Genomic DNA, 13525 nt, shown 5'->3' on the forward strand with positions numbered 1-13525 from the left:
TTTGATGATGATCGTGTTGGAAGAAAAGCTGGTGAATGCTCTAGATGTCTTATTCCAGAAGAGATCAGCTAGAGCATCAGCTAGTTTTTCTTGTCAGCAGTGTAACATCTAAATTACTCAACAGATTTAAATAAACAATACATGCATGATAAAAGAAGATGCAGTGTGCAGTAACCTTGGAGTTATGGCCTCTTTTCAAAGGAATGGTTTTCCATTCCTGTGTCCAGGCGGCATTTGGGGGTATTCGTCATTCCTGTGACAGCTCTAGTTGATTTTGAGGTCAGTAGGTACAGCTTCCGATCAAAAACTTGACGCAGACTTGTTGCATAGTCCTCAAACTTCGTATTCATACTGGTAGTAGTCAGCAGATGACCCCTATCGATTTTGAGGCTAAATTGTCGAAGGTCAAGGTCGTAGTGACCTTAACTTGAACATTGCATGTACATGTATTTCAACGATGTGTCGCCTGTCGAAAGTGCCCATCGTTCTTAAACCGAAATAGAGTACCAATTTTAATGTAAAAGAAGCAGAACTGTAGTGAAAATTTAGACGTTTGCATTAATATTAAAAAGAAATTACAAGAAATAAACCAATTTCACTTGAAAGAGAGCATAACTCTGGTGCGACTGGACCTATTATTTGACAAGCGATCATGACTTGGACATTGCGAGCATGAAAATGTCATCAAGTTTCATTATAATAGGATAGTGCATAGTTATTGTATGCACATGCAATAAACGAACTATATTTTCAAGCAAAATGGGCATTACTTCTGTTTCTTGGGGCGATTTTTTCCGATTTATCGATTTTTCCCCGAAGGTTAAAACCACGAACAATGTCACTAAATGTTTAGGTGATGGATACTACTTCAACAAGTTATTGTCTGCACAAGATACACCTAACAAGTTATTGTCTGCACAAGATACACCTAACAAGTTATTGTCTGCACAAGATACACCTTAGCATGTAAAACGTCACTAACGTTGGTATTAATAAGGCGATTTATCCCACGATCGAAATGAACGGAGATATCATGCCAATAACACAGTCACCAAGTTGCATCACGAGTTGATAAGAAATACTGGTCATGGTTTGCACAAGATATAAACCCCTATTTTTTAAATGTTAAGGGATCATTATCCTCGAGTAACTGGTTTAATTTATCGAACTTGTCCGAGAACTTATGAGCACAAGCACTGGCACCAAGTTCCATCATGATTGCATGATGATAAATACCAATATCAGTAATTGTCTGTGTGAGATTTACCTCAAGCCGCTGAAGCGAACACCCAGAGGTAATACCTAGTATAAGTTGCCTATTGGAGTCAGTAACTTGACGATGACTTGTTGCAGTCCTCAAACTTGGTATTCACACTGGTAATGGTCAGTAGATGACCCCTTTCGCTTTTGAGGTTAAAGTGTCAAAGGTCAAGGTCGTACAGACTTTCGCAAATTTAATGTAAACGGAGCCACCGCCAAGAGGTAATGCCTATAGTGTATACATGCTTCCTGTCAGGGTAAGTAATATCATTCTCTTTATAAAAACAGCAGAAAAATATTTATACATTAGCAAGCATTTAAAACCTGTCCACATTTTGTATTTCAGCAGTATCATGGTATACACTTAATTTGTATTAATGAAGCCATATATATGTTTGACATTTTATTTTAAATGATACAAATAAAAACATGTACACAGACAAGCATCTGATATTTTACATTGAAAGTGTACCATGTTCACAATTTAAGTGACATCAGTTTAAAATCATGTATTTCCTGTTACATATTCTCAATAAATAAATCCTAAAGCTAAATGAAAATTTGTACAACATGTATCTGTTTTATACAAACAATTACATAACATACACTTTTGTAAAAGAACATTCAAATATAAATTAATATGGGATGACATTAAGATTTTCTTCTTAAATCTCCAGCTGTTAATGACAGTTCTCTCATCATCTGAGGGACCTTTTACTTTGTCATCTGGGTTGGTGGGGTGAAGAAGCCACCGCCCTGTTTACTGGCCGCCCGGGATGGTGCTAGACCCAGCATCTTTTGAATGTTCTGAAAATAGAACAGAACATGGAATGAACAATATTTCTAACTTCACAATCAAGGTCAATTTATATTTCTCCTTTAATCAGTTTCAATATTCAAATCATTATCCAAATATATTATTCTAATTTTTGCCAATGTTTTCTTCTGTAACATTCTTCTGGACAACTTCTCCAAAATGGTATGACTTTGAAGCAGATGTGTTGGTATGACTTTGTGTTGGTATGACTTTGTTGGTATGACTTTGTGTTGGTATGACTTTGTGTTGGTATGACTTTGTTGGTATGACTTTGTGTTGGTATGACTTTGTGTTGGTATGACTTTGTGTTGGTATGACTCGTATTCACTTGATGACTTTGTGTTGGTATGACTTTGTGTTGGTATGACTTTGTGTTGGTATGACTCGTATTCACTTGATGACTTTGTGTTGGTATGACTTTGTTGGTATGACTTTGTGTTGGTATGACTTTGTGTTGGTATGACTTTGTGTTGGTATGACTCGTATTCACTTGATGACTTTGTGTTGGTATGACTTTGTTGGTATGACTTTGTGTTGGTATGACTTTGTGTTGGTATGACTTTGTGTTGGTATGACTTTGTGTTGGTATGACATTGTGTTGGTATGACTTTGTATTGGTATGACTTTGAGTTGGTATGACTCGTATTCACTTGATGACTTTGTGTTGGTATGCCTTTGAAGCGTAAGTGTTGGTATGACACTAGATGACTTTGAGTTGGTATGACTTTGTGTTGGTATGCCTTTGAAGCGTAAGTGTTGGTATGACACTAGATGACTTTGAGTTGGTATGACTTTGTGTTGGTATGACTTTGTATGACTTTGTGTTGGTATGACTTTGTATTGGTATGACACTAGATGACTTTGAGTTGGTATGACTTTGTGTTGGTATGACTTTGTATGACTTTGTGTTGGTATGACTTTGTGTTGGTATGACACTAGATGACTTTGTGTTGGTATGACTTTGTATTGGTTTGACACTAGATGACTTTGTGTTGGTATGACTTTGTGTTGGTATGACTTTGTATGACTTTGTGTTGGTATGACTTTGTGTTGGTATGACTTTGTATGACTTTGTGTTGGTATGACTTTGTATTGGTATGACTTTGTATTGGTATGACACTAGATGACTTTGAGTTGGTATGACTTTGTGTTGGTATGACTTGGTATGACTTTGTGTTGGTATGCCTTTGAAGCGGAAGTGTTGGTATGACACTAGATGACTTTGAGTTGGTATGACTTTGTGTTGGTATGACTTTGTGTTGGTATGACTTTGTGTTGGTATGACTTTGTATGACTTTGTGTTGGTATGACTTTGTATTGGTATGACACTAGATGACTTTGAGTTGGTATGACTTTGTGTTGGCATGACTTTGTATGACTTTGTGTTGGTATGACTTTGTATGACTTTGTGTTGGTATGACACTAGATGACTTTGAGTTGGTAAGACTTTGTGTTGGTATGACTTTGTATGACTTTGTGTTGGTATGACTTTGTATGACTTTGTGTTGGTATGACTTTGTGTTGGTATGACATTGTCTTGGTGTATCTTTTCTTGTAACACATCCTGGCATTTACCTGTCTGATGGACATGGTACAGAGAATGTAGAGAAAGATGAAGGAGCAGTCACTGTAGTCTTCACCAGCCAAGTTCCTGTGGGAGAGACCCTGGATGAATGAAATGGGCACAAAGGGAAGCTTGGCCACCACACGTCCATCAAAACTGGAAGACAAAAGAGAATTGTGAGTTAACAGTTGAGGTAAAATATTATGTATGACTTGCTCGCTAAGTTCCAGTGAGGTAGGTTGTGATATAAACAAGATGTGTGTAAACGGCAGCTATGTCCTGACTTTGAGACTATTGGAGATTTTCTACTGCCAACGTTGAGTAAATGAGACAGTAGTCCTCAGAGTTTTTGTGGAAACGGCCACACAAAACTAGAAAAAATCTTTTGATGTAACATAAAAACATAGAATAACATTGTATACTAATTTGAGTATGATTTTATCATTGCGAACTTCATTGTAGTATGATTTAATACAGTTAAAAAAAATCCTTTTTTTGCTCTCTCGAGCCACTAGATATGTGGAAATCAGTGAATCACATACAAATCACAGCCAAGTGAATTTATCAAAAATTATATCAAGCCAGTGATTTTATTCAACTCTTTTTGGGTCTGAAAATCGGCCCAATTCTCCTCCTGAAATAGTATATATTTTTCCTCTGTCAAGGCAAAAAACAAAATCCTTTAAAACAAAAGAAAGCTAAAATGAAAGTTTTTTTTTGAGGAGTGCTCAGCTCTAAACAATCAGCATATGAAGCAATGTAGTGCCGTTCATGAATATGTCAAAAGGTTTTTTTAATAAGGTTCGGAAACAAGTTGAACATTATATGAATCATGTTAGTTTTCCCCCTTTTTGCCCAAACAACTCCTTTTTTTCTATCCCCTAAGGGCCACACAATCATTCCCTTAAAAGTGGAAAAAACCTGACAGCAGAAACATTTATTTTGTATCAATCACAATATACCTAGTTTACTAAACATTGTACTTAAATCTCACATCAGTTGTGAAACACTAACAGAAGATACATTCTTCATTAAGAAACAAAATACATTAAATCCACACAAATTACAACTCACATAGAATTGAACATGCTGAGCAGACTGGTGAAAGCAAATCCAATGGCAAACATCGACTTCATCTTCACCTGTGAATAAAAAATAATACTTATTACCCTTTTAAATGGTCAAAAAGGACACAGGCTACTAAGGGAAACTCAAACTTTGTTACTAACTTGAAACTAGAATTCCATCTATCTGATGTAACCCCTGTTTGAGGAAATCCTCATTTGTTTTAGTTACTCCTGTCACCATGAATTTGATTGAAATACTGACCCCGTAATAATTAGGGGTCACCAATTAACCATGACCAGTGTGAATACCAAGACTCGACAACAACAAATTCAAAAGTTTTAATCTGTGGCAACTTTTGTTTGTACTATAGCTATGACTGTATATTATAAATATATATAACAGCTTACCATTGATAAGTCCCTGTTGTTATTCTTCAATCTCTCCTCCTGTCTTTCTGTAAATTGCAGAAATCAATTTTGGATACATCAAATATGTACAGTACTAGCAGTCTTTTATAAATAAATTATATCATTAAAATAAATCCTAAGGTGCCATTAAAGATCCACATAAGATCCCATTTCCAAAAATCTACTTTAAAGCTGCACTCTCACATATCGACCATTTTGACATCTTTTTTCATATTTTTTTGTCTTGATATGAGCCATTTTTTTTTGCTTAAATGTGAGGAAATTAATGTCTAAAAGTCTGCTGACAAAAGATCAGATCGTAGCATTTCATATTTACATTGGAAAATTGGAGTTATATTGCTAAAAACCTCGATAACACTTTCTGTTCTAATTTGAGTTATCTAACATGTCTGAACTGAAGGATATGACGCCGAACTAATATGATTTTAAGACAATTTGTCAAAAACGTCAATCTGTGAGAGTGCAGCTTTAAAGGCAGTGACTTTTATTGGAATTATTTTTACAGCCTGTGCCTTGCAAAATGGGAAAAAAGTTGACTTTGGGAAAAATACAAAATGAGGCCAGAACAGCTAATATAATGGCAAATATACATGTTTTAACTTTTTTATGCATACATTTTGCTGTGAAAGGGTAAGTATTGACAAGATTTTGTTTATATTTCAAGAAATTCATTGTTTTTTTATTCATTTACTTAATCTGCATTTATCAAATTGGGAAAAAATCATAAAATTTTGGGAAAAATGGACAGTTTTTTCGCAAGGGGATACAGCCTTTAGAAGGCAGTAAATTGCACAAAAAAAAATCAATGAAAGGCATTCACTCAAGTTTAAGAGTGTCACTCAGATTACATTTTCTTTCAGGCACTTATACATGTGTTTATATTTCAAATTCAAATAATGAATTTGACTTTAGATTGACTTATTTTTATATCAAGCTATATGCAAAGTCACTCCAGTTGCCAAGATGTTGCACTAGAGAACTGTCTTGTGTGGTGGGAGAAACCAGAGTACCCATTTGTTCAGCCTGGCGAACACAAATCACACTCACATGTGTCCAGGCTAGGAATCAAAACCTGAAGGCCTAGTTCAACAGCTACCTACTGCTAACCAGACAACAAGAAGAGTCATACCTATCTTTTTCTTCTGACTTCTCTCAGTTGCTTCAACTTCTTTTTGCTTTTCTACTGTAAAACAAAAAATGCTACATCATTGACATGATTCGGAACCTTAAAACTCAGAAAAAAGTGTTTATAATACTAAAACCAACAATGATTGACTATGATAATTTCCAGATCCATTTTTGTGAAATACATCATTTTGTTTTACTATACCTCACTTCTATAAACCTATAGCAAAAATGCCATAATGTCACCCTCTGTCACACTGTTACCCTCTGACGTCATGTAAGCTTTTGTGCAGTACGAAAGAATAGATATGGACTGCCTTGAGGGTGACATATTGTCATTCTTCGGAAAGTACTGTTAACCTTGGCTTCGCCGTAGTCAACAGTATTTACCTCAGGTTAAAAATATGCACTGTCAACCATCAATGAAGTCTTTATTTAAATAATTTTAAATATTGAAATTAATAAAAAAAACAAGAGCCAAGTAGTGAGGACCAATGTTCCATTTTTTTTTAGTTGACGTAACTCAACAATTACTAAAGCCAGTGTAATGGTACTCAATGCTTTACATGCGCATATATGTGATCCAGGTTTTATCTGAATATCTTAAATGCTTTTTTTCCAGTTCTGACTAAGGTGGAGCACAGCGACGACAACAGCAGTGACAACGAGACCAAGGCTATGACAAAACCTTCACTTTTTCTTCAAAACAGACATGCTTAAAATGATTACAATTATAGAAGTCAAGAAAAAGTTAAAAACTAATTATTTGTAGAGATAATGCCATGACTAACACATAAATACAACACTCGAATATTTCCTTATTTGAAATGAAGAACAGTAATATAGCCTTGAAAGGCTTACATTTCTTGCTTTGCTTTTCCACCTCTGCCTTCAACTTCTTGTACTTCTCCGTTCTGTATACCAGCAGCCATGTTAGGCCTGAAAAAGTAAAACTCATAGTATTCAGTGTTTTTCTCTGGTAGAGGGTATCGGGTGAAATAACTGTACCATGAAATTATCAATAACTAGGTGTTATCTATCCACATGATAGTTTAGTTCAGCCTTCTTGTTACTGTTCTGAATTGGGAGTTTAACTATAGACGATAAGTAAGCTCCAAACCAATTCCCCTATTTTCATCTTCAGCATTAAGGACATATAAATATGAACTATCCACATTCCTCTGCCTTTTACATTCTTCTGTGTCCCATCAGTAGACTGTACAATTACGAACGACCCATTCCTTGGAGATGTTAATCTCCGTGGAATCATTTTTACGATGTAAATTATGTCACTATATTTTGCGTAAGAGGAGTATAAGAGCCATCTCTTTGATAGAAAAAATCTTGATTTGAAAAGCCTCCAAAAAGACTAAAGATTGATTCTTAGTTTTTTGTTAAACAAATTCAATTAATTATATTGTATATATATATATATATATATATATATATATATATATATATATATATATATATATGACCAGTCAACCCCTTCAACAGGGATCTGTTGGCCTTGCTGGCCTCGCACGTTACAATGTCATATTTATAATGACTATTGTGGCTACCCTTAGTCCAAATAATTGTACGTTGACAGATTTTTTTTAGATTTTTGATATGGCAAATCCTTCACGTACAAATTGTTTAGTATCAAAAGTGGGTAGTTGTTCCGATCAGGATTCCGGGTTAAAGCATATAGCATCTATAAAATATCATAATAACAAGAAATATTACCAGATAATGTTATTTTATATTAGTTCCGTACACAAAAAAATAAATATCCAACTTATAATTATGAGTTTAACAGCTTTTTTTTATTTCATTCTGTCAAAACATTACGATATATACATGAAGGGCACCTGCAAGGCTTTAGGGCACAGTTTTAAATCGCTCGGAACATTTCGGCCATGGCCGAGTTGTTACGAATGTATAACGAGGTCTATCTCGAAGCTTTGTCGGAGTAGGCCGAGCTATTACGATTGTATCGAGTTGTTCCCCTTCGCATAATTGTTGTCTGTGTCAGTCAACTTTCGTTTTATTGGAAAGGTAAACAACTTGTTTTAATGCATTAAATGCTTGTTTAGTGCAAAATAACATTTCACTTGCATGGTAAAATATGAATATAACTCTTTATGATCAATTTCAACCATAAAATACTTCACTTTAAACAATTTCAATATTTTTAAAACACCCCTGTTTTTTGCACATTCCCGTTTAGAAGTTAGGGATTGGAAGAATCCCGTATAACACGTCTATTATTTTAGACTATGGCTACCCTCAGACCCTCACTCAGTCAAGCACTCATTTAAATATTTGAAATTTGATGCAAACCTAATGTGTATAAATAAACTACGATTAACTTCGTAAATCGTTATTAAAATACAGTTAGTAAATTATGTACAATAAATAATTCGTGAACCCTCAGAAAATATCGCGGAAATATATGTCATTATTAGATATGTTCAATATAAAGCATACAATTCAAAATTAAAATAAAACGAATATAATTTCAATATACCTTCTCCGAGAAAAGCGGTGCAAATGGAAATAAAAACGATTAATAAGCAGTCTGCTAACATGTTTAACGTGGAATATAATGTTACGACCGACTGATCAATGGGAGGTAACTCTTGGAAAACAAAACCCAACCGAATAAAACATTAGGTTATACACTACTAAAAAAGTCAGTCGATATCAATGAGGTAATCTAGCCTGGGTTACCTGCCTTTACTATTTTCATAGTATATTTTCAACCGAGCGGATTGAGAGTTATACCGGTGGTGTGTAAGCTTATTTATACCCACACTCAATGGATACACATAAAATGTGCAAACATTACCCCCAAAGGAATATATACTACTTGGAAACAGCTCAAATCCTTGGGTCTGCAACCAATGTGAAAACTTTCACTTTACTGACTCATTTTTTAGTGCTGAGTTTACGTTAGATGATCCTAATAATCAATTGACTCCATATGCAGCTCAACAGTTGACTCCGCCTTCAAGGAATTAGCAGAACTCCGTAGAATGCATCCCAAAAAATGTATTGTGGCTCACCTGAACATTAACAGTCTAAAGTCTAAATTTGCTGAAATTTATGTGGTTTTAAATGATAAACTTGTAGATCTTTTATTCATTTCAGAGACCAAATTGGACTGTTCTTATCGTGATTCCATTTTTGATGTACCTGGTTTTAAACTTGAACGGCGACACAGAAATTCTCATGGTGGAGGTCTAGCCTCTTACATCCGCACTGACATTCCATCACGTAGACGGAGAGACATTGAATCAGACAATCTTGAAAATCTTATATACGAGGTAAATTTAAACAAATCAAAATGGTGCTTTTTCTGCGTTTACAGACCTCCATGTATAAAAAAATAATTTTTGGTGAACACTTTTGTAAAACTTTTGATAGATGTGTCAGTCTTTATGACTATTATGCCGTGCTAGGTGATTTGAACTATGATCTCTTGTCTGAAACCAAATGTAAAACACTTTTGGATATTATTGAATCTTTTAACCTGTCAAATATTATTAAAGAACCTACATGTTTTAAAAAGGGTTGTCCACCATCTCTTTTAGATGTATTTCTGACTAATCATAAAAACCTTTGTTTTAAAACTTTAAATTTCCCAACTGGTATCAGTGATTGTCACAATATGATCAGCACAGTCATCAATAATAATGCACCAGGAAATGAGAAACAAAAAGCAAGTTTCAGAAGTTTCAAAGATTTCGACATTGACTCTTTTAACAATGATCTTAGCATGATTAATGATGGTTATCACCCTGATGAAAATAACATAGATACTGTATATAATGATTTTGAGAAAAAAGTTATGAATACTATAGAAAAACACGCTCCTCTTAAACAAGTCATGAATAGAAGACTAAGAAAAGCAATTTACAATAAGAAAATGTTTCACACTAAATACATGAAGAATAAAAATGCTAAAACATGGGAAGAATATAGAAAAAGTAGAAATTATGTTAATAAGCTTAAACGCATATCAGTAAACAATTACTTTCAGGAAAGATGATTAGGTGGATGTAAGAACAAAGACTTCTGGGGCCAGTCAACAATTAAACCCTATATGTCAAATAAATCAGAAAGCAATCAGTCCAAAATTATTTTAAACAATAACAAAAAGATTATTTCAGTCAGCAGTGAAGTCGCAGAAGTTTTCAATGAGTTCTATGCAAATGTTGCCAAAGATATTGGTTAGATGTTGTTTTAATGAGGCTAATCACCCCAGCATTAGTAAAATCTTAGAACAAAACATTACACCCAGCTCCTTCAATTTTACTCATGTAGGGCAATCAACAGTCTCAAAAATTATACAAAAGTTTAATGTAAAAAAGTGAAAAAGTTTTAGCCGAGCAACTATCTGAGTATTTCGAACCTATTTTTAATAAATTTCTTTGCGCATTTAGAAAAGGCCATGGTTGTCAGACCACCCTTTTAAAATTAGTTGAAGACTGGAAGTCCGCTCTGGACTCAAAACAATATGTTGCTGCTGTCCTTATGGACCTGTCAAAGGCTTTTGACTGTCTGCCCCATGATATATTACTTTGCAAACTTAAATGTTATGGTCTGTCTGCCAGCTCACTGAACTTATAAACATCCTATCTTACTCAGAGATAACAGCAAATCAAAATAGGTCACATTGTAGCTGGGCTGAGATAACCAAAGGTGTGCCACAGGGCTCGATCCTTGGTCCTCTACTCTTTAACATATTTCTCAATGACATCTTCTATTTCATCAAACAAGGATCCCTCTACAACTACGCTGATGACAATACCCTTTCTTTTAGCTCATTTGACTTCGATACTCTGATATCAGTCCTTCAAAACGAAAGTAATGTCCTTATCAACTGGTTCTCTGTTAATTGCATGCAGGCAAATCCTGATAAGTTTCAGGCTATCGCCATAGGCACTAAAACGCACCCTAAAAAGCCCAAGCTTAGTATTAAAAATGCCAATATTGAATGTGATGAAGTGGTAAAACTTCTTGGAGTCAACTTAGATTTTGCCCTTAACTTTGAAAACCATATTAGCATCATATGTAGTAAAGCTGCACAACAACTTAATATATTGAAAAGATTAGGCAGAAATTTGTGTAGATTAAGCCGCCTAACCATTTTTCACTCTTTTATCTTATCCAATTTCAACTTCTGTCCGTTAACTTGGCACTTCTATTCAAATAAAAGCACAAACAAGATTGAAAAAATACAAGAAAGAGCCCTTCGTTTTGTTTATGACGACTACTCCAGTACATATGAACAACTTCTAAATAGAGCAAAACTTCCTAGCTTGTATATCAGAAGAACTAGAGCAATGGCTATAGAAACTTTTAAAATCTTGAATAATATTGCCCCACCTGTATTAAATGATTTAATTAACGTGCATGATGCCGGTTATAATTTTAGGTATACAAACTTATTAGAAGTTCCCAGAGTAACAACAACTAGGTATGGAAAAATAGTTTTAAGTATGCTGCTCCGGTCCTGTGGAACTCGCTCCCAGAAGCTTTTAGAAATACAACAAACTCAATTCAAAAGCTTGATTGCACATTGGAATGGACGGGACTGCAGGTGTTCAATGTGCAAATCAAATTAGTTGCTTGTTCTACAGGGCCGGACATCATCTTTGTCTTTATGTTCAATATCTATCTTAATTTATATCTTGCTTGTGTTGTGTCTTTTGAGTTTATTTTGTGTTATGTGTTTCTGCTTGCCTTAGCTTGTTCAAATGTTCTAGCTGCATGCTCTGCTCTTTTTGTATAGTTGCACGTTACTTGATTTGCTTTTACTGCTTAATTTTGCTAACTAGTACTTGCTATGCAGTAGCTTGCTAATAAAACTCTCTTTGTATATGCTATCGTCATTGTCATACCATGCTTTATTATTGATTGTGCTCTTGTATGTGCTGCTGTGAAGGAATTGCTGCTCAGGTCATCCCAGGTCTGATCTAAGGTGATATTTTCGTTTAGACTACTTTTAATCTGCTTTTTGCAACTATTTTGACTATCAGTTTTTTATTTCTCTTTTTCTTAAGTGTCTCTTAGGCCTCTGGTCTAGAGCAGCAGATCTTTCACAGGTTTAACCTCTTTTACTTGCTTTGCTATGTGATATGTGCTTATTTAACAATGCTCAAAATTATTTTACAGCTTTCTTACCATGATATTGTGGTTCAACATGTATACTATTGTTATAGTCGGTTCAAAAGCGCTTGTCGCTTATGTTATATTGTTATTTCTGACTTGCCGACTTAAAATAAAATTTATCTTATCTTATCTTACTCGGGCCTTGCCCATTCGGCGAGTTCTTCGGTAAGATTGTTAGTCATTTATTTTTTGGATCTAAGTGCACAAACAGAATGTAACCCTGGTTAGAGATACCCTGGTTCTTTTACGTGCACCAGTGTATAACACTGTCACATGGGACCCATTTAACGTACCTCCCGGAAGACGATTCGTTTTTGTTAAGTCTTGCGGTGGGTATTCGAACCTTCATCTCCTGGATTTACAGTCAAGCGTGTTACCGCTAGACCCGATGGATCCGCCACAAAGATAAACCCTAATATAATCATGTATGTATACTTCCAATGACGCAAGCCCAAAGAAGTTTATGCAGTTTGTTATTGTTCGATAAAATGGAACATTTCAATCTGATTAAACAATAACTTTCTAGTGTGACACCCACAACTGGATATGTCTGGATATGGGGAATTATTGTTCAGGACTTGCCTTCGATAATGTGAAACATACAACTGACTCATATTCCTTAATAATCGTTGTGAAGAAAGGGCCCGTGATACCGTGAAACGTCTCATTCAATATTTTTAAGACTAAATCTCTATCTAAGCAACAAAACACCTTGCACACCGCAAGAATTCGCCACCGATGAAATATCATAGAATCCAGATAATTTCTGAGTCTGAGGGACGGAGAGCGAAAGTGACTAAATATACACTTAAAGAACAACACTGAAATAAGATTGCCGTTGATTTTACGCATTGGCACACTTTTTTAATCCACAATGGTCTGTATAAATCATTTGAAATTGTTTGTGAATGGGATACATAAAAATACGTCACATGCTCAAGTTTCATTAATTTGTTTTTCTACGCGATATTTTTTGTTTCCGCATCGCCTTTGCTGAAAAACTTGTTTTGTGTCTTAATAATAAACCGGAATAATCTTAGGTATCGTTGATCTTATAAGTGTTTTCTTCTAAATATAATCTTAATTGTAACAACCATTTCC

At 34.8% G+C, this 13525-nt stretch overlaps 1 protein-coding gene across 1 annotated transcript; it reads right to left on the reverse strand.

Annotated features, from left to right (window-relative positions):
- Positions 1-1650: 1650 nt before the first annotated feature.
- Positions 1651-8891, reverse strand: LOC128224293 (calcium load-activated calcium channel-like). The gene is made up of 7 exons (XM_052934106.1): positions 8775-8891; positions 7124-7201; positions 6267-6320; positions 5117-5163; positions 4716-4783; positions 3653-3797; positions 1651-2067 (listed from the first exon to the last, which is right to left on the reverse strand). Exons 1-7 carry the CDS (start codon positions 8833-8835, stop codon positions 1975-1977), a joined length of 546 nt encoding a protein of 181 aa, XP_052790066.1. The 5' UTR covers positions 8836-8891; the 3' UTR covers positions 1651-1974.
- Between the last annotated feature and the right edge of the window lie 4634 nt (positions 8892-13525).

This window comes from Mya arenaria, chromosome 17 (genome assembly GCF_026914265.1).
Source record: "Mya arenaria isolate MELC-2E11 chromosome 17, ASM2691426v1".
In the NCBI taxonomy this organism is placed as follows: domain Eukaryota; kingdom Metazoa; phylum Mollusca; class Bivalvia; order Myida; family Myidae; genus Mya; species Mya arenaria.

What these genes read in the sequence shown, in the direction of transcription:
- LOC128224293 (XM_052934106.1), bottom strand. Translation starts at nt 8,835, where the DNA reads ATGTTAGCAGACTGCTTATTAATCGTTTTTATTTCCATTTGCACCGCT. An exon ending in CACCGCTTTTCTCGGAGAAG is followed by an intron (nt 7,202 to 8,774) that starts GTATATTGAAAT and finishes TTACTTTTTCAG; the next exon opens with GCCTAACATGGCTGCTGGTA. An exon ending in GTACCATGTCCATCAGACAG is followed by an intron (nt 2,068 to 3,652) that starts GTAAATGCCAGG and finishes TTCTATTTTCAG; the next exon opens with AACATTCAAAAGATGCTGGG.